Source organism: Thamnophis sirtalis, unplaced genomic scaffold, assembly GCF_051295495.1.
Source record: "Thamnophis sirtalis isolate CommonGarterSnake01/CBP01778 unplaced genomic scaffold, rThaSir2_p1.2 scaffold_4, whole genome shotgun sequence".
NCBI lineage: Eukaryota > Metazoa > Chordata > Lepidosauria > Squamata > Natricidae > Thamnophis > Thamnophis sirtalis.
In genome coordinates, this window is record NW_028261384.1 from 85,313,060 (window position 1) to 85,334,160 (window position 21,101).

At 37.4% G+C, this 21,101-nt stretch overlaps 1 protein-coding gene across 3 annotated transcripts in view; it reads left to right on the forward strand.

Annotated features, from left to right (window-relative positions):
* The window catches only part of PIP4K2B (phosphatidylinositol-5-phosphate 4-kinase type 2 beta), a 36,511-nt gene extending 15,415 nt beyond the window's left edge, over positions 1-21,096 (forward strand). Inside the window, exons 5-10 of one of the 3 annotated variants that reach the window (XM_014058244.2) lie at positions 4,851-4,997; positions 6,745-6,783; positions 10,185-10,298; positions 11,163-11,421; positions 13,238-13,341; positions 16,120-21,096. In XM_014058244.2, the coding sequence (XP_013913719.1) occupies positions 4,851-4,997; positions 6,745-6,783; positions 10,185-10,298; positions 11,163-11,421; positions 13,238-13,341; positions 16,120-16,200 (744 nt within the window). In that variant the 3' untranslated portion in view covers positions 16,201-21,096. The remainder of the gene's footprint in view (positions 1-4,850; positions 4,998-6,744; positions 6,784-10,184; positions 10,299-11,162; positions 11,422-13,237; positions 13,342-16,119) is intronic. The other 2 variants (XM_014058246.2, XM_014058245.2) reach the window with 2 other exon arrangements.
* The last annotated feature ends 5 nt before the right edge of the window (positions 21,097-21,101 follow it).

Here is a 21,101-nt window from a genome sequence, read left to right on the forward strand (position 1 = left end):
TATATATAATTTGTTTTACACCACATTACCATTCCAATTTCAGCCCATTATTTTCTTCCCATGGTTCCATCTTAAATTTATTTTTTTCTTAACACAGATAATATCATTTTTCACCCTTTCAGAAAAAATATGCTAAATTTATCATTTTATTTTTCATTTGTTATTCTAATTTCTATAGGTAGCATATATGATCACATTCAATTTTACTATAACAAGCATTTTACTTAATTGGTTATCCACAATTATCAATGTTATTTTTTTAAACTATATATCATTAGCAGTATTAAAATATTTCATTTTCTACTAATGCATCTCTTCTTTCTCTTCCTCCTTTCCTAGCCATTTTCTCTTGACTCCTCTCTTGCTCTCTTTGATATTCCATTTTTCATCAATTTTATGTTTGTCCTTCTATCCCCTTCTCTTATTTTTCTTTTTTTTTCTTTTATATGTATTATATCTTTTCTTCAGAATTTTCCCTATCATTCTTCTTTGAATTATTTGAGTAAGCCTCTCTAGGATTTCTCTTTTTTGCTTCCCACTATTTCTCTCTATTTTTGAATTGTTCTTTTAGATAGCATTTTCCTTTTTCCCTCTCTACTCTTTCTGTATCTCTGTAAATCTCAATAGAATTTTCTAACTGGTTTGTATTTTCAGCTTTTTTTTTACCCACATTAACCTCTTGCCTCTCTTTTGTGTTTATCTATGTCAGTTCCTCTCCTTTGCCCTGTTTTATATTTTTCAATGATTTTTCTGGTTCTTTAATACCCTTTAGTGTTGTATGTGCGTCTTTTAACATTTCAAGTAACTCTTCATGCCACCCACACTACATGTTCAAGTTTAACAAGTTTTTAATATTATTATATTTTACCACATTTAATTAGGTTTCTCTCTTCGTTTCAAATTTTTCCAGCTGTAATACCAAATTCCAGTCCCAAAATAAAGCAGTTCGTTCCAAGATTTTTAGCTTTCTTTCTTAGCTGTGGCAAAACAAAGTCAAACAACAGGAAATGGCCATACTGTTAGGCATGCCTCCCTCAGTAACCAAGAAAGAAACCTCTCAGTTCAATGGTTGTGGAATTAAAAGTACTTTTACTGGTCATGAATAGATAGCAGTGAAGTAAAGCAAGGTCTGAGGCAGAAAAGCATGAAATCATACATATCAAACTTTTGCCCAGCCCCCTCCCTCCAACAACCTCCACCCCATTGCCCAATCTGCATCTCCCTTAGGTGTCATGTGGGTTGCATCTCCTCTGGGGGTTTAGCGGAACGGATGCATAGCTACCCTTTTCTCCAATTCACATAAGGGTTCCATTTACGTAACCAGGGTAATCCTAGTATGAGGGGTCGATCCATCCCTGGGGCAACGCTAAAACTCAAAGTTTCTTGGTGATCCCCCATCCACATTTCTACTGGTTCTGTTACAAAATGGGCACACACACCACCACCACCACCAGCCACAGACCCGTCCAACTGACAAAAAGCAATGGGCACTTTCAAAGTTCTCAGTCTCAATCCCATTTTTCCACCACTTCCGGGCTAATTATGCAATGTGTGCATCCAGAATCCAAAAGGGCTAGCATTTTTCCTTGGGCACGAGTAGAGGGCACTTTAAGTTCTACTGGAATGGTCATGGGGCCCGATCGTGGACTTACCAAATGGTCATCATCGGAGTCAGTTTTGCTTTCTCCAGAAAAAAGGAGGGTTCTTCTTCCCCTTGGCTTGGCGGGAAATCTTCGACAGGTTCCACCCCTTTCATGGTGGTGTCCTTTCATTTCCACGGTTGTTTGTTTGGTTTCCTCCCACCCACAGCAGTGGGTTTCAGGCCAATTTTTGAATGGCAGATAGCTGCCCGGTCCCCCTCCTTTTCACAACGGAAACAAACAGCCAAGCCTTTCCTCCTTTCGGAGCGCCTCTCAGGAGAGTGGGAGGGAGACTTTTACCTTTCTCACTGTCTTCCCGGTATTTATCCCTGGCGAGGTCAATCACAACATCTGCTGCCAACTCGTACCAACGTTGTAGGTTGCATGGGGCCCCTCTGTTAACACAGTTCTGGTATATATCCTTGTTCAAGCCATCCATAAAACTGTCCATTAAAGCCTCCTTGAACCATTCCCGCATGTATACTGATAGTTCACGAAACTCTTGCATGTAATCAGCTCCCGGACTTCTTCCCAGTAAGAGTTTTTATTTTGGTTTTCACCTTATGCTCGGCTAGCGGGTCATCAAAGCGTTTCCTCATGGCGGCCATAAACGCATTATAGTTCCTCAGCAAGGGGGAGTCATCATTATGCAAAGTGACCATCCAGGCTGCCGCCTTATTTTCCAATGCCATAGTTACCACTCTCACCTTGGCTTCTTCTTTGGGGAGATCTTCTCCAAACTGTTGCATGGACAGTTTTCCCAGACCAGGAAAAATCCTAGTTCCTTGGGGTCACTTCCGAATTTCACGCCAAGAGGAGGAACTTTTGCCATTCGGCATCTGCGGGGGGGGGGGGGGCTTCCTCCCTTGGAGGGGCTCTTTTGGCTGCTGATGAGACAGGTCCTCCTCACATTTCTCTTCTTGATCAGGAAAATCAGCTTCCTTCTCAGCCCGGCTCTCATAAAAATGATGCTTCTCTCAGTCCTCTTGGAAGAGTTTCATAGCGTGGGACATCACAAGATCCTCCTCTTCTGCTTCCTGCCAGGCAGCTGCAGGTCGCCGGTGTCGGCTGGTGGTAACTCTGGCAGGAATTTCCTCACGCTCATACTTCTGCCCCATTCCCAAGGCAAACAGATCTTTCCTCCAAATTCAGTTCACCATACACTCCGTCTCCAAAGGGCAGGAGTCTCCTGCAGCCAGCCATTTGTCCTCTGGTCACTGCCTGGATTGGACATTTCTTTGGAGGTTTGGGTTTTTATTGCACTCCCCTCGGAAGTTGTTAGCTCCGGGATGAGCGCGAAGAGAGACCTTGCTTACTGTCAGGAATGCGTCCCTCAGTAACCAGGAAAGAAACCTCTCAGTTCAATGGTTGTGGAATTAAAAGTACTTTTACTGGTTATGAATAGATAGCAGCGAAGTAAAGCAAGGTCTGAGGCAGAAAAGCGTGAAATCATACATATCAAACTTTTGCCCAGCCTCCTCCCTCCAACAACCTCCACCCCATTGCCCAATCTGCATCTCCCTTAGGTGTCATGTGGGTTGCATCTCCAAGTAACATCATCAGATTGGTATGCAGGATGGTTGGCCTTGACCAAGTCCAAACATCAGCCATCAGTATGTGCAGACAATGGTGAAAACAAAACTTCCTGTTTGATAAATCCTCCTGTACTAATTATTCCCATCCAAAATACCATGCCCTCCCCCCGTTTCCATGGCAGCCGAAAGCAAGCAAGCGAAGCAGAGGCTGACACATACACTCCTTAGAAAATCTTCCACTTATTTTTCTTGTATTCAAGGTTGAGTTTGTCCACTGTACTTTGTTGCCAGATGTTGTATCTTCTTTCCTCCAGTAGATGGTTTTTACAATCCCAGAGACAGTCAAATCAATAAATTGTCAAAGTTTTCAAGAACCAAAAGTTCCAAATCCACTCAATGAAGTTTTTTCTGTTTTCTTTGTGTTTTTCCCTTTAAAAAAAATGTTCCAGTTCCAATTATATTAGCCACAATCTTCTTGGACAGTCCCCATTTTTTTCCTTTTCTTTTTCCTACTTTCAAATTCCAAGTGACAGTTAGCCGCTATTTTAAATCACTGGATAATTTTTTTAAGCTCCAAATTTAAAGTTTTCTTTACCCTTGGGTCAGCCAGACTTTCTCCCGGTCCCAACACTCCGTCTGATCGCCGCTCCTGCTCTAAACTTGATCTGGATGCCCAGGCTCCAGAACAGTCATTGAAGATGGCTGCCACCCCCGCTGCCAGACTGGAGCGCTTTGTTTCCAACCTGCCGAGGAGCTTTTCTTGCTCCTTGTGGTCATTCAAAACGCCTCTCCTGCTTCACCATCCCTTCAGGCCGGTTCTGGCCCGAAGGCCTCCCGATTACGATTTGCCAGCTGGGTTTTTCCCAGATGTTTCTGCCATGATGCTTCTGGTTTCTTGAAAGTATACTGTTTTGGTGGGAATTTTAATAGATGCTCGTATTTTAGAGAAGACTTCTGCAGAAATTTTCCTGTTCTCTCCCAGCAAGAGAGAAAGAAGAAGCTGAAAAAAGAGATTGTTTCTTTCTAGTTTATGAGATTATTGCATGCATAATTTATGAATTATGCTACAATATTTTTATTTAGAAGATGCAGATATGCCCAGAGTCATTTTCCTCAATTTCTTTTTCACTTTCCAGTTACTGAAAAGACCTGCCTTAATTAATTTATATCTTGTGATGGAGAAGCAACATTCCAAATAGAGGAAATAGGATATCAAAAGAAAAGGCTCTTTTACCACCCAAATGCACAGATTTAGTTTTGTATCATTCATTTATTTTATCCTGAAATTCATTTTTATTTTAATTTATTTTCTTCATTTAAGACATTCTAGTTGTATTATCAAAGAGTTCTAAACCAATAGTCTCTATTGGGTTGAGTTGAATGTAGGGCTCAAAACTATGTTTCTTGTTTCTAACATTAACCATTGTAGTAAAACAATTATGCTTTACCAATGTCATATTTCTCAAACATTCTACAAAATAAAAAAATGTTGTCCTTTTGGTTTCATTTACTATAAATAATTTAGTATATCCGCTTAGGTTATGAAACATTGATACTTTTAAAAGTACCTCAAATGCCCTTCTAAATCTTTTGTGGCAGCCCCCCAAAACCTGGCAGCTTTCAGACTACACTAATTGATTATATATTCTTTCCTTTTTTCCCTTATTCTCTTCAGTTCATTGTGGAATGTCATGGAAATACACTTTTACCCCAGTTTCTTGGCATGTACAGGCTTACAGTAGATGGTGTGGAAACTTACATGGTAGTCACCAGGAATGTATTTAGTCACCGGTTGACAGTACATCGAAAATACGATCTCAAGGTAAGCATCTCTGAAGTTTAACAATGTCCCATTCTGGCTCAAAAAAGTGCATCCTTGTAAGTTTAGAATTCTAAGCAGATACTTAAATCTTGGAGTTGTGAAAAAAGTAAGATTGTTTGAAAAATACTATTCACATGGCTACTACAGGTAGTCCTCGATTTACCACCATTTGTTTACTGACCACTTGAAGTTACAACGGCACTAAAAATGTGATATGAGCATTTTTCACACTTAGGACCATTGCAACATCCACATGATCATATTTTGGATGTTTGGCAACTGGTTCACATTTATGACAGTTGCAGTGTCACACTTTGTGACCTGGCAAGCAAAGTCAATGGGTAAGCTGGAATCACTTAACTATGTTACTAAATTAAGAATTGCGGCAATTTACTTAACAACATTAAGTAAGGTCATAAAATGGGGCAAAACACACTTTATTACTGTCTTGCTTAGCAATGGAAATTTTGGGTCAATTGTAATCATAAGTCAAAGACTACTTTTATATTCACATGGTTTGGTTTCCTTGTATAAGAACATTGGTTTTCTTTGAGGGTTGAGTCTTGTAGACCATGGCTACACTGAAGCATTTAGGCCTGGTGTTGATTTTGCGTTCAGTAGGAGTTTTATGCTGGAAGAAGAAAGCTATCACCACAGAGTTAAAAGGAGAAAGATTATTTCCAGATTTTCTCTGTAAAATGAGATGCGGTATTCACTAGTTGTATTGTGTTTTTAATTCCTGTGATGTGCTAGTATAGAAATATTCTATTCTATTATAATATTATAATATTTGGTATTCCCTATCTCACTCCCCAAATTGGGGTTGTTAAGAGACATTAGAGCGTAAAGTAAATATTTTCTTTTGAATAACTGTGATTTATTCAGAAATGTTTAGACTAATTCTTTGGAAATCTTTTGTTTTTAGGTAATCTTATGACTGTTTGCCAACTTCTATTTGCATATAATGCAAAGAGTAGCCAACTTCTATTTGCATATAATGCAAAGAGTAGCTGACAATCAGAAGTGAAATATTATTGCATATATATTCCTGCACTACATATCCCAAAAAAATTCAAACTGTACTGCATAAATGCACTTGATTTCCTAAATCAAACACTGTGATAGTTTTAAGGCAATTAGTTTATGGTTCACTGAGATGAGAGAATTCAGCTGTTGTTTTAGTATGTTGTGTGAGCCTGACTATCCATAGAGCCATAATGTCTTCATTTATTGGATGTATTATAAACATAGCAGTTCTATTGTATTATTCTGGATCAAATTTAGCATGTTCCTTGAATCTTGCTGGTCTGTCTGTATAAGCATTCTGCCTTCAGCCATGGAAAATACATGCCTTCTTGGGGGAGAGGATAATGTGATCCTCACAGATCCATGTGATCCATGTGGATCACATTAGGAAAGTGAGAAAAAGGCTGTTTACCTTCAATAAGTCATTTCTAAATCATAGAATTGGAAAGAATCTGAGAGGTCCTCTTTTTCTGTGCAGCATCAGTTAAAGCTAACATACCATAGTAAAGCTGACTTAATGTATTCAGTTCTGGGGAGTGTAATATTTTCCCAGATACCTTTTTATGGTTTAAAGGTTTAGAAAATGAAATTAGAGTAAAGAAGAAAAAGAAAAGTGCATTGACTTAGCCCTTAATTTATAGATATGTAGTCAGAGTTTTTTTTAAAAAAAACTTTTGGCTTTAAGTAGATAATTGCTTTCCACTTTTACTTTCTCCTCCAGGGTTCAACAGTAGCAAGAGAAGCCAGCGACAAAGAAAAGGTAAAAGTCAAAGTTAGAGAAAATTTTAAAATAAAAACCTTTGTGCTTTGAATAAACCTATAAAAAGTTATTTCTGTATCAGTACTTCTAACAGGATTAGACAAAAGATCCTATGTTATACAAGCCCCCAACCCAATATCTCCCAGAGAGCATGATGGGAATTGTAGTCCAGCAAAGTTTTGGAAAGTGACAGTTTAGGAAGGATTGGCCTCTGCTATATAATAGAGGAAAGTGACATATTGAAGGGCTGAGAAGATGCATTAAACTGCATTTGAGTAGCTACCTTGCAACATATATGGGGTAGAAATAGGAAAGAGCACACAATGATTGTGTTCTTATCCTTCATATGATGACTTTGCATTCTTTTTTCAATTAAGTTTATTTTTTTGTTTTAAAAAGAAGCTGCATTTTTGTTTAAAAAAGACTGATAATCAAAATCATATATAAAATATCAAAGTTTAATAGAATCTGGCAGTAATACATGACATTAGCAGCTTGATATAATATTAAAATAAGTATTAACTAGTTCTTAAACCAATTAGTGCTTATCAAAATAAACATGTTTCTATTCTTCTCGATGGCTTAAACTCTTGTTTGGGGGTAAAATATTTGTTCTAAGCCAGGATGGGATATCTTTTTAGTGTTGAGAGTTAACTAAATGCATATAAAAGATTATTAGAAACTCAGATATCAGTCAAAAGTGGATATCCTCTCTCCTTCCATTTCTCCCCTACAAGCATGTATGCCCAGGCATACATTTAAACACATAAGCATTGATTGTGGCTCTCCAGTTATAAACAAAAAACTGCCAGTGGGTTTGCCTCTGAGACTCCTCAAAATACATTTATTCAAAGATTCTTCCTGTTGGGATTGAGAGCAATACAGACAAAGGCAGTTTAAACAGCATTTTTTCCTTTGGACCTTCTCTCTTTCATGTAGTCCGCAACTTATGAATGTTCATTTAATAGTGCTTTGAATTGAGATGGCCATGGGAAGGATGCCATCTTACCATCGCAGTACATTATACCACTTTCTTAGATACAAGTTGTCTCTCTCCTCAGGGACTGAAAATCCTGCTTGGATTTCAGCACAGAGAATTTACAATTTCGGAAGTGAGAGACGCACACATATGGCCTGGATTTCCTAGGGCCCGTCTCATGCCCCTGAGGTAATCTTACCTGGGACTCTGTCCACTTAACGACCTGTGAGATAGCTAAATGACCACAACCAGGAGTATCGAAGCTGTAGTCATTGAGTGAAGCAATCAAGGGACATCTTGCTTAACAACCACTTTGCTCAAGATTCCAGGTGCAGTTGGTTATAAGTCAAGGACTACCTGTATTATAAATTATATAGTCACTCAAAATTATTTGCATTTCACTCCATATATCACTATGAGTACAGCTGTCAAACAGTTCTAGAAGTCACTCTGGATTCTCTTGGTGAGACAGAAAGTGGAAACTGCAGGTTTTAGCAGTGAGAGAAAGCACAGTTGGAAGGAGTAAAGTAGAAAATGGAAGGATTGGAAGGGAGATCTGGGATGCACTTTTTTTGAAAAAGTTTTTCATTTTATTTTAATTTCATACATATAACCACAAGTATACCATTACATCTGAACAGAATTTTTTTTGTGTTGTCTATTATCATATCATTCCTTCAACTCTGAACAGTTGTCATTTGCTCTTCTGTTTTCAATATACCATATTATACCCTATTTCACTGCCGTCCTATCTCCTCTCCCTGTGTCCTTCTCCCTATCTCCTTTCTTTCCTCTACCATCCCTCTCTTTTCTACTTCCTCTCTCCTTCTCCTCTCTCCTCTTTCCACTCCTTCCTTCTCTCCTACTTTTCCTCTCCCTCTCCTCTGTATCCTCTCTTTCTCCTTATCTTTACCTTTCCTTTGTCTCCAATTAATTTACATGGTGTATTTCAGCATCTGAGCACCATTTAGTATTTTCTGGTATTGATCATTACATTCCAATAAACATCTTTCATATTTATGATTTTACATATATGGGATGCACCTTGAGGGACCACTGAAGACCTTATGTTGGCTGAATGTGCCACCTATAAGCATCCCTGGTTATAAATGTAAAGAACCAAAACAATGTTTATTCCTTCTGTTGCTGTTTTGGGTTTCTAATTGTTATTATTGCCACCATATTCTTCAATGAATTATTTGAATTAGATTGATTTCTAAATGTATCTATCCTTTGCCCTATCTTTTTTTGCCCCAGTTAATATTAGTATGATCTCATACCATATAAACCTTTTACTGACCCAATTCTATGCTTCATGAACCCAACCTTTTTTTAAAACAAGGAAAATGCTTCAATTATTATTATTATTGCTTTTTTGCAACCTCATTCTAAGGTGGGGCACTAAGGCTTCCAAATGTTACAGAATATAAGCATTGAAATATACTATTGCACTGTTAGACATAAGCAATCTAGAAAGTCAATAGGGTAAGATAAAGATGGTATATGTTATTGAAATCTGAACCTGAAATTAATACTATAAATAGAGGACAAGCACTTTCAAGAGCAACAAGTATGTTTCCTAATTACTTAATTGGTGAAAGAGAACCAATTTGTTGTATGGTTAAGGCACCAGCTAAAAAACACAAGACTCTGAATTCCAATTCTGCCTTAAGCACAAGCCAGCTGAATGACCTTGAGCCAATCATGCTCTCTGAGCCCTAGGAAGGAAGTAATGACAAACCACTTCTAAAAACTGTTGTTGATAAAACAACAACAAAAACTGGTGAAAACAAGGGAAAGACTGACTTGTCCTTGTCCTGAACTAGGAGTTTTACAGCCTTTCTAATTATGGAAAACTTGATGTGTGCATGTTCAAAATGGGCGACATCATCCAGGAATCCCAAAGATGCCCTTACTATGTAGCCCCATCAGATAGATCAAAAGAACATATGTAGGTTAGGAAGATGGGGCTTTTTTAAAAAAAAAGACACTCCACCATAGTTAATTTAGTAAAAGTATGGCAGGAATTGCCCTTAAAAGTTTCTGGTTTTATCCCAGATACATCATCTTGAAATCTATATGGCTTTGGTTCTTTGGTTTGCTAGCTGTGTGAGGCTTGACAACAAAATGGAAAGACCAGTTCCTAGGAGGAGTCTCTTTTTGAACTGCTGTCTTCAACTGGGCTGTGTTGCTCTTCTGACCTAACCTGCAATCCTTCTCTACTTCCTTCCCACAATCTCTCACAAACTTTTACTTTTAGCCCAGTAGTTTATCATCAATATTTTCATAATTTTTAAATTATTTACTCAAAGTTGATTGGAATTGAATTTGCCCCAACTTTAGCAAAGAGTATATTAAGCTGCTTTAGATTTTAAAATATGGAAGCAATGTTTTGCACTTACTTGAGTTCAATCCTCTCTAGGCTAAGGACCTACCAACCTTTAAAGACAACGATTTTCTAAATGAAGGCCAAAAGCTCCATGTTGGAGAGGAATGTAAAAAAAATTTCCTGGAGAAATTGAAGCGAGATGTTGAGGTAGGATAGCTGACTTGTTGATTTTTGGGAATTGGGACATAACTAAGGAGTGGGATTGACAGAATCCCCACTGTTACAATAATTTTCAAACTCTTTAAAAACTAGATAAGGTAGAGATGTCAGGTAGGCTCTGTCTCAGACTCTAAAGTGAATTTAGATTAATTTGAAAATCTGTTTTAAAAAAAGCAAACAGAGGAGTTTTATTTCTCTTGCATTTACTTTGGAAATTTCCTCCTTCATCTTACTCAAGAGTAACTGAGTTTTCCATTACTCAAGATCAACAGAAGTGAGTGTTACTCCTACACAATGCAGAAGGAATTTGGTAGCGCCTTCTGTAACTAACAAGCTTTGTTGGATTGTTTAATCAATTTAAATTTAAACAGAATGCAGACTTCAAAGTACAACAGATCTTAAAATGACCATTTTGTAAAAGTTCAGGATCATTGAATGAGAGAGTGCTGAACTTACAATTTTATGCAATATTTCTGCAAAAACAGTGTTTTCTTTAACATATTACAATTGTTAATTGATTCGGTACTTGCTGTCTGTCTGATATGTAACCTGCACATGCATAATTAACTAGTCTTCCCTTCCACCTCATCCCATTTTAAATTCTACATCCATCTAGCCATTCTATGCATCTGATGAAGTAAGCTGCAAAGTCACAAAATGTATTAAAAGTATTTTCCTTCTATAACTCGGTAAACCCAAGAATTTCAAGCAATCATGTAAAAATGCTTTGAGATTTATGGGACTTAATACTTGGAGCTGGTGCCAAGTTAATGAAAGACGGTTTAACCCAAATTCCAGAGGTGATAGAGAGACATTGAAAATGAAAAGGATTTTTTTTCTTTTGACTTCCAGTTTCTTGCACAACTGAAAATCATGGATTACAGTTTGCTGGTAGGAATTCATGATGTTGATCGAGCTGAGCAAGAAGAGATGGAAGTTGAAAACCGGGCAGAAGATGAAGAATGTGAGAATGATGGCATAGGTGGGAATCCAATTGGTTCCTATGGGACTCCACCTGACAGTCCTGGTAACCTTCTCAACTTCCCACGTTTCTTTGGGCCTGGGGAGTTTGATCCATCTGTGGATGTCTATGCTATGAAAAGCCATGAAAGTAAGTACTGAAATATGGATGTTGGTAATGGAAATGGAAGACAAATGTAAAATTGTGAAAGCCAGAGTCTGATTGTAAGCTTTTATTGATACACGGTGGTTATTTGAATCAACTTTATTTTCTCCACTTTTTTTGAAATCTTAAGACTGTTTGACTCCCTGAACTGCAACAGTATATCCAGTAATGTTGCCTTAATTAAAGACATGACTTCCAGATTAATTTTCCTCATAGTGTGTGCAGCCACAGTATAGAGTAGGAGTGTCTATTTGAGAGCCAGGTGATAGAGAAGATCATTTGGATGTCTTCTCTAATACACAAATGTCCAGAAGATCTTCATGTCCTTTAGCAGCTTTGTCTAGTATTCACTATGCCTACAGGTAGTCCTTAATTTATGACCATTCATTCAGCAACCATTTAAAACTTGTGCCCAAAGTTATGTCTATTGTAGTTCCTCTGTGGTTACGTGAACAAAATTTGGCAGATTGTTTGCAGATATGATTCCAGAGGCGGGTACAGCTTCTTCCCTGTGCCCACCTATCTGCCCCCAATCTCTGTAGGCCACCAGAACATGGAAACTTTCCCCCAGGAAGCCTTGATTTGCTACAGGGCCCACCAGCATGCAAAAAACTGCCATAGCCCAGAAGGACTTCGTTGGCTACCTAGCTCATTAGCACATGCAAAGCAGCCCACTTAACTTTACAATTTTCTTCAACTGCTGACAAGCATATCATGCAGTCTATGTAAGGCGCACCTTTCCTTTTAAGGATACCTTGTTCCATTCTCCAAATGGGCTCCATTCTTTGAAATTCTTCTTCTCCAAGTTGCCCAATTTGGAGAAGGAGGTTTCCAAAGGATTGTGAGAACAGAGCTGACTCTCATGGTGCTTTAGAAGCATCCCAAAAATGTGCAATTTGGTGTGCCCTGTAGCTTTTAAAGGTCTCGCAAGACCTCCCAAGCCCCCCTCCTCATCCTTATCTCCCTCTGTTTAACAATCAATAAAATTGCTTAACATCGACAACTGGGAATGAGATTGCAGTCATTGAGCAAAGCAGTCACATGATTTTTTGTTTAATGATCCTTTTTTTTAACCAAGATTCCATGTGCTTATAAGTTGAGGACTATTTATATTTTGAACAGCCTGATGTATAGCCAACTTATGAGTAAATTGGGACTAGAATCACATTGAATGGAATGGTTGTTAAGCAAGATGCCCATGTGACTGCTTCCCTCAACAACTACAATAACTCCCCATGCTAACTTCCCCATTAACTTTTTGAGGAAGCCAGCAGAGAAGAGTACAAATGGCAATTGCATGGTCACTGGACACTTGATAACTGGTGGTAAATGTGAACAGGTTGACCAGCACAGCACAATTATATGATTGGGGGGAGTTGGGGGAGGGGGCGGGAGGAATGACACCATGTTTTATGAAGGCTGGAAGTGATTTAAGGTCCATAAAGTCCCCTCTCGGAATTGTAACATCAAATGGACATTAAATGACTGATGGTATATTGAGGATTATTATTATTGCAAAGTTTTTAAAAAAATAATATTTACTCTCAAGTCTACCATAGTTGAAGAGAAAACTGCTCTGCATATAATAAAATCATCCACTTTTTCCCCTGCTTCCTCAATATTTTCACTGTTTTAGGTATTGCCTGAAGCATCTGTTGATAAAAATCTAGTTCTTGGATCATTTAGCATAAAAAATTCTGGAGTGCTTTAGTTGTGCTTGCAGTTCAATAAGAATAGCAAACCCTAAAAATAGTTCTGCATCCTCCAGTACTAATAACTTTCTCTATCTTGTTTTAACCAGGTGCCCCTAAGAAGGAGGTATATTTCATGGCAATTATAGATATCCTTACACCTTATGACACCAAGAAAAAAGCAGCGCATGCTGCCAAAACTGTGAAGCATGGGGTAAGAAAGAACTATTTGTTTGCATTTTTCTCATTGTGCTTAGCCAAGCAAATGTTGTTGTTAGTTGCAAAGTCATGTCTGACCCATTGCAATTCCATGGACAACATTCCTTCAAGCCTTTTGGCCTTTTGGTATTGTCCATGGGTTTTAATGGCAAAGATAATGGAGTGGGCTGCCATTTCCTTCTCCAGTGGATCACATTTTGTCATGGCTCTCTGCTATGACTTGTCCATCTTAGGTGGCCCTGAATGGAATAGCTCATAGGTTCATTGAGCTATGCAAGCCCTTCACCACAGCAAGGAAATAATCCATGAAGGGATAGCCAAGCAATATCACATTTTATAATATATTTCAGAACAGCTGAAGCCACAGCTGGCTGAGCAGTGATCCAAAATTGTGAAAAAGAGGCAGGGATGCAACCATTTGATATATATATATATATATATATATATATATATATATATATATATATATATATATATATATATATATATATATATATATATATATATATATATATATATATATATATATATATATATATATATATATATATTGTGAAAAAGAGGCAGGGATGCAACCATTTGATATATATATATATATATATATATATATATATATATATATATATATATATATATATATATATATATATATATATATATATATATATATATATATATATATATATATATTGATGGGGCTAAGACTTCCATGGTTTTCATTTTTTTCTTTCAGTATATTATACTTGTTTGCTATACTACACTTTTTATGTGTATGATACATTCAAAATGATAGCAATTTTTCAGGAATTCTGGTTACAAAGGGCTTTGGAATTTGCAAAAAATAATGAAAAGCTGGAATAGAAATTTTGTTAAATAAAAGCCATATCCAGTCAGAGAAGCATGGCTTCTCTACCTCTAAAACATATATTAGGTTTCAGTGGTGGAAGTGTAATTGGATTACCATTCTGTATTGTTTAAGTAAGTTACCCTGATCCCCAAAAACAAGACCTATCCCGAAAATAAGTCCTAGCATATTTTTTATGCATGCGCCTAATATAAGCCTTACCCCAAAATAAGCTCTATTTAAGAGCCTGTGCAGCCAGTCATTCCATCTGGTTGCTTGTGGTGCCACGGCCACAAGATAAGATGGGATGGAGCTGCCCCATGCGCCCCACGCTGGCTTACCTCAGGGCTCCTATAGTCAAGCCATCTACGCCCCAATATCTATTCCACAGTGGCAGTACTGGCAGCCATGTGCAGCAGGTGTACACATGGCCACCAGCCTACTTCTGCTTTCTCGTAGCCGCAATGGAGAAGGAGGCAGAGCGATGTGCTATGCCACGGCAGGTGTCAGGGTGTGGGTGGCCTGGCTGCGAGGGCCCTAAAACATTCTGGTGTGGGATGTATGGGGCAGCTCCATCTCTACTGCCTTGTGGGGGTGGCACTGCTTGTGGCAAGCAAACAGAAGGAGTGGGCCTCCCGTACATTGGGGGGGGGGAGAAAGGCACTTTCTGAAAATAAGTCCTAGTGCTTATTTTGGGGTCCAAAAGAAAATAAGTCCTGGTCTTATTGTCGGAGAAACACGTACATTATAGTCTTTCATATTCCAATCATTTTGGTTGTTTTCTGACCATTCCGCAGCTTCCAAGTAAATACATCAGGAATATTTTAATATGACCACACCAAAGATACATTTTGATATGATTTTTATGTTGTTGTTCTGTCTTCTATTTCTGTCTGTTCCTGAGTCTTTTACCATCACCATCACCCACAGGATATTTCCTTTCAATGAATCTCTTGCCGGTGTACATGGTTTTCTTCTTAAATAACTTTGTCCAGTTTAGCTCCGTCCATCAAAGTCTCATCATCCAAAGCCACAGGTTACAAAATGCTAAATGAGGATCAGTATGAAATTAATGCAGAAGAATCTTTGGAGCATTCAGATGCTAGAGCTGAGGCTATTAGGATAACGATATATCCTTTTCCAGTCCAATTTACCTGTTCAAATGGGCATGGTCCAGTGCCTTTCTGCTCAGTTTTTCTTTTTTTTCTTTTCATCTGCCTTAACAATAATTTTAAGAGGACTCTTGGTTTCCTGATAATTTATTTCCAGTAAAATGCTAATCTCAACTTTTTTTCCTGGAGTGTCTTCTAGCCTCAGCCCTTCATTCTAATTGAACACTGTAACAATATACTTTTGTGCAGGTGATGAAGTTACTGTTGGGGTGGCAGTCCTACTCTTTCCATAATCCTAAAGTAGGCTGCATCATCTTTCAGACAAGTGCCTTTGTTGTTCCTCTGCCTCCGCAAAAAGCATGAGAGAGAGGATGTAATCACAATTAGAGACATTGTAACCACATTTTTCTGGTGGCTATACAAGTGCCTGTTCAGATGTTCTGCCTCTCTGCTGCAGGTGATTATTCGGCTCTCTCTAAACTGAATGGAAGTACAGGAAGAGAGCTTTGCCCCTTGGAACATTCAAACAACACTGGGCCTGGAGAGCATGCTCTACTGCCAAAAAGGCTAGGATAGTCAGAAGATGTTTGAAACATCATCAGCTGAGCAATTTTTCTTCATAAATGTCCATTGGTAATATGTAGATTGTAAGCCCTTTTCTCCTTCAGATTCTGAAGAGGATGAATCAGTATAGAGCCATTTGTTACTTCTCAGATTTTTAAAAATTTGAGGCAATCTCTTTAAAGAAATGACTGATGCCACTTTTTATGCTTGAATGATATTATATGTGCTTTAGGTTTTTTGTTTTGTTTTCCAGGCTGGAGCAGAAATTTCCACTGTCAATCCCGAACAGTATTCAAAGCGCTTCAATGAATTTATGTCCAATATCCTGACATAGTTGTCTTCCTGTTGTTGGCAGAAAAGAAGGGAGAAGAATAGTAGAGGGTGGGTGGTAGTGTTTCCAGTTCTACAGGAATGCAGCCCAGTCTGCTGGATATGATATTCTGTGAGTGTGTAATGACAGTCTGACCTAGCAGAAAACTAACCTCTAGATGTGGGCCTCCAAACCTGGTGGAAAATGAGACTATTACTCTCTTCTATTTTGGTTGCTACAATAAATAGCCAAACATAAACCTGAGGAATAAAGTAGTGTTAAGATTTGCACTTTTCTTTGAAAAGCATCAATCTCCAAATGATCAGATGTTAATGTGAACACACAACAGAAGATATAAATGATGGTTTTCTTCAATTGAACTATGGCTGTTACTCAGAACAAATTCCCTTTATTGCTTTCTCTAAGGATTGGACAAGAGATTACTTGTCATTTCAAGGACAAGGACTGTTATAATGATTAAGGAAAGCCATTTAAGTTAGTTGAACAAACTTTTTACTTCTGGTCTTTTGATATCCCACTTTCTTTTTGCATTGTTATTTCAAAACAAGATGAGAATATGAGGGAATTAGATGGCTGCTTAAAATTTTATGCAATCAAGGGAGGAAAAAAGCAGTTTAAGAAGAATCCACATTTCTAATGAAATTCGATACAATATCTTGGTGGAGATCATGAAGAGGTGAGGTAACTTTATGCAGATACATTTGTACTGAGTTGGATTACAACTTGGATTAAGTTATCTCTAATATAATGATCTACCAGAGCTAAATTATTCATGGTTTTATACCTTGATCTGGTTGTAAATGCTGTAAAATGATATTTTCCTGTTTTAAAAAAGGTACCACTTCTTTGTAACATCTTATGCTGTGAACCATTGTGTTAGAAATATTAGCTTTTGATCATTCCATTGGGGAAGAATCTAGTCTCAGAATATGGGGGGAAAATAATAAATTGTTGAAGGTGACTGCTCTTAACCACTAGGACAGATTGTCCTGCTAATCCAGATTTTTGGAATAAGTTGCACTAGCTCAGTTTTCTTAAAAGGATCCAAACTGTTCTTGCCTCATTTCAATTACAATTTTTTCTTGTAATCTGCAGACTAATGTTGGATTTCACCACCATTCTTGTCAAAACTGAAGATTTTGAATTCATTGATACCATTTTTTCAGTATTCTTCTTGTGAGGATGGGTTGTTTATAGGTGTTTTTTTTAAAGAGGGATTTGGCAAATTATGAACCATCAACTTGCAATCAAGACACTTTGCTTACTCTTTCTGAATGTGTTTCTTACACATGCTTTTTGTGTGTGTGTGTATGTGATTGTTGGGGTGTTAATGTCCTGTGCCTTCTGCTTTGTGGATTCTATCTTTTTTGAGAGTAAGGTAAATGTTTTATTCTTTCTTCATTGTCCTCAAGTATGTGTATTCTTTCAGATGGGTTTTTCACATTTATAAACAACAAAAAATTGCATAACACATTCCCCGATTTCAAAGTCGTATAATAGTTTACAAGGCTTAAAAATCATGGAATATGCTGTACCATAAGATTTTGTTAAGGCATAAATTAAACTATAAATGCTGCACTTAGAAATTCAGTGTAAAATAGAAAATTTGGTCTACCCTGTCTTAACATGGTCGTTTCATTTTCAGCTCTTTTTGTTTACATTTTGATTAAAATTGGTAAGCATTAGCCTAAAATGCTGTTTTTTTACATTTTTTATAAATATTTGCCTACCTTAATCTATTTAGGAGTTAGTCAGTGCACAGCTTAAAAAACCATGAAAAGATATGTTGCCAGGTTGATTCATTTATTGAAGACATTTGAAGCAACCAATAATGGGCACTCAGGCAAAAAGAACAAACTCTACATCTTTGCCTCCTCTTACTTTCTCTTCTCAGTCTTCCCTGGCCTTTGAATCTGCACTCTCTCCATTCCTCAATCCACTTCCATCAGACGTTTTTCTCTTTAACACCTTTAACATCTTGTTCTTTTGTCTTCAGCTGCTTTCATCCCCTGACAAAAGCCACCCAACCCATCTAAGTTGTTACTGATTCTATTCTGCCTCATTATTTAAAGTCCTCTTTGATGTGCATACTTTGTACTTAAATATTGAATTTGAGTTTTACTCAGATATTTCTCAAGATGATCGGGAATATATCCCTAAACACACCTTTAACTCCCCGTTTGATTTTGTTTTCTGTCATACATGCCATTGACTTGTTAGTCCTTACTACTAAAATTTTGCCCACATATCCTCTTTGCCATCTCCCACTCCCATATTTGTGCCTTTTGTTATGCTGCCCTCTATCAGGAACTTTTAAGACTTTCATCTGAATTCATCTTAAAGTCCTATATCAGTAAAAATGTAAACTGGCTTTTGCCTCTAGTCCCATTTTATCCTTTCTCTATTCTATTAATTTAATATTCAGCCTCTGAGTTCTGCCCTGGGGTGGTGATCCGTATGATACTTGGATCTACTAACCGTTGTGGAATTTTTCCCTCTCAATTATTTTTTAATAGAAAAATAGTTCAATGATTTGAAATCTTCAAAAGGTACAGAAAAAGCCTAGTGGGGAGGTCAAGAGGGATGTTATGAGCCTTTTTACTTCAGGTTTCCCCAAACCAAATATCATTGAGATGCTCTAGTTTACAACTCCACTAAACATGGGATTTGTAAGCATTATACGTCTGGGAGATGTCTTTTGGGGAAACTTGTTACACCCACATACGGACACTTGAAATTTACTCACTGGGAATTTCTACAACTTTTAACATTCCTGTTTCTTGCCATTCACACCCAAAATTTTCACCAGAAAATGGAATCACATGGAAATCTTGTTTCCGTACCACAGTATTAGAATTTTCCCCTTCTTATGAATATTAATCTGGCAATACAATGAGAATGATTTACACAAGAAATTCTGATCAAAGCATTGTCTGTAATGCTACAAGAGGTGTGTGAGAAAAGGAACACATACCATCCCTTCAGAGTATTGTTAGTTTTGACAGAAGATCTGTGATTAAACGAGGACCTGATCAGTCTTTTGCTCTTCCTTCCTTGTTCCTATTTTCCTCCCTGCCTGGTATCCTTAAATACATAATTCTGAAAATAGCTCCTGCATATTTTCCCTGTAACTCTTAGGATAGCACTGGTAATGCAGTTTTATTTCCAATTCAATATGTCTAAGAGATCTTTTAAAACTCTATTTGCTTTTCAGCCCCAAGTTTCATTCCTCTAAATGGCATGCATATTGGCACAATTTATCCATCAGTTTAGTCTGAAAATTGTTCCCATCCTTTGTTTTGCTGCAGAAGAGCCCATATTGGATCAGAAGCAGATGAATATTAAACTATTTGGAGATTTAGCAGTAATGTATGGCCATTGGTGCATAGAACTGCAATCTTTCTAGATCAAGAACTTTGTTTGGAATTCAAACAGGTTTCTTGTTCACCAATTTATGCAAGGGAATGTCAAGTCACTCTTTTTCTTCCCAGCGTGCATCTTGTTATAGTTGCAATGATCCCAAGTTATAGCTAACACATAGAAAGGAAGTACATTTTCAGTAAATCTGTGATTTATCTTTTTTAAAATATATATTTGGAGCAGTTTTATGACTTAACTGGTTTGGAGGATTTGGGGGCATATGTGTTAGTCTTGTTCCCAAGTCGACTTACACATGTACATTCTCAGTTGGATCATGTCTAGCCAAAGAATGTGTGTTGTTAATGGTAGTCTTAGCTTCTTCATCTCCTGTTTTGTGGAATGTATTTCCCCAACCCATGGTTCTCCAGATATATTATAGCAAAGTTCCCACCATTGTTAACATGCCTATTCTAGAGTGAGATGGAACTCATACTCTTTTTTGTTCATCATCTAAAAATATTAAGATATCTTAAGGGGGAATATAAGCTAAGTTTCAGCTTTGGCTATCATGTTTGAGGAAGAAAATCTCAATTTTGTTCAGTATATAGTAACTTTCACTGCAATCATTGATGTATCCCCACAGTCTATATTGTTAGGTGGTTACATCCAGGCAGTTAAGCTGGGATTTCCTGCACTGGAAAAAAAATGTTGAATGTGGATTTTTAAGGGCTAAACTGAAGTAGATGGTGACAATCTTTAATCATGTCTGTTATGTTCATGTGTAGAGGAAGGGCTTGGGGAGGGTATCATTAAAAAGCACTCGGGTGAAAATGTTATCTTATAAACACACATAGATATTGATGGCTAGCTGTAAGCCACATGGTCAAATAAAGTTTGCACTTCTTCATTATCTATGTCTTTGAGAACCTGGTATGAGTGTGTGCAATGCCATCCCAGGCAAGCTTTCAAAATTGTATTAATTGTGAAACCATATATTATTTAAAAAGATAGAGGAAACAAGACATTTGTGTTCCAGCCATTATCAGTATCTTCCTAATTGTATGCTTGAATACCATATGAATATATTCAACACAATACATATAATCATATGGCATTTAAACATAAAAGCTGGTTCATAATGGCAAGCAGGCAATTACAAATTTGAATCTCCAACTAATAAAAATAATTTAGGTTTTTCATACCTTTTTTAAAATAAAATTTTAAAGTCAATGTGCTTATAAAGTATGAGACACTGTTTTGAAATGCATGTATGTTAACAAGGTGTGAAGTCTCTCAGGTGGGTTAAACAAAATAAAAATGATTTTTTTTGTGTAAAACTGCTCTCAGGGTTTTATTTTTCTCCCCAAAATAGTTGTAAGAATGAAGAAGTTGTTTAGCTTAAAAGGCTTGACTGAGTGAGTGCTAGTTGTGATTCTTGGGTGCAATATCACACAATCATTTCAATCTTTTACTAGGTTTTCTATCTACCTGCATGCCAGATGCTGGCAGTGAAGGTTACAAATGGCAATCTTGTGAGTAGGGAT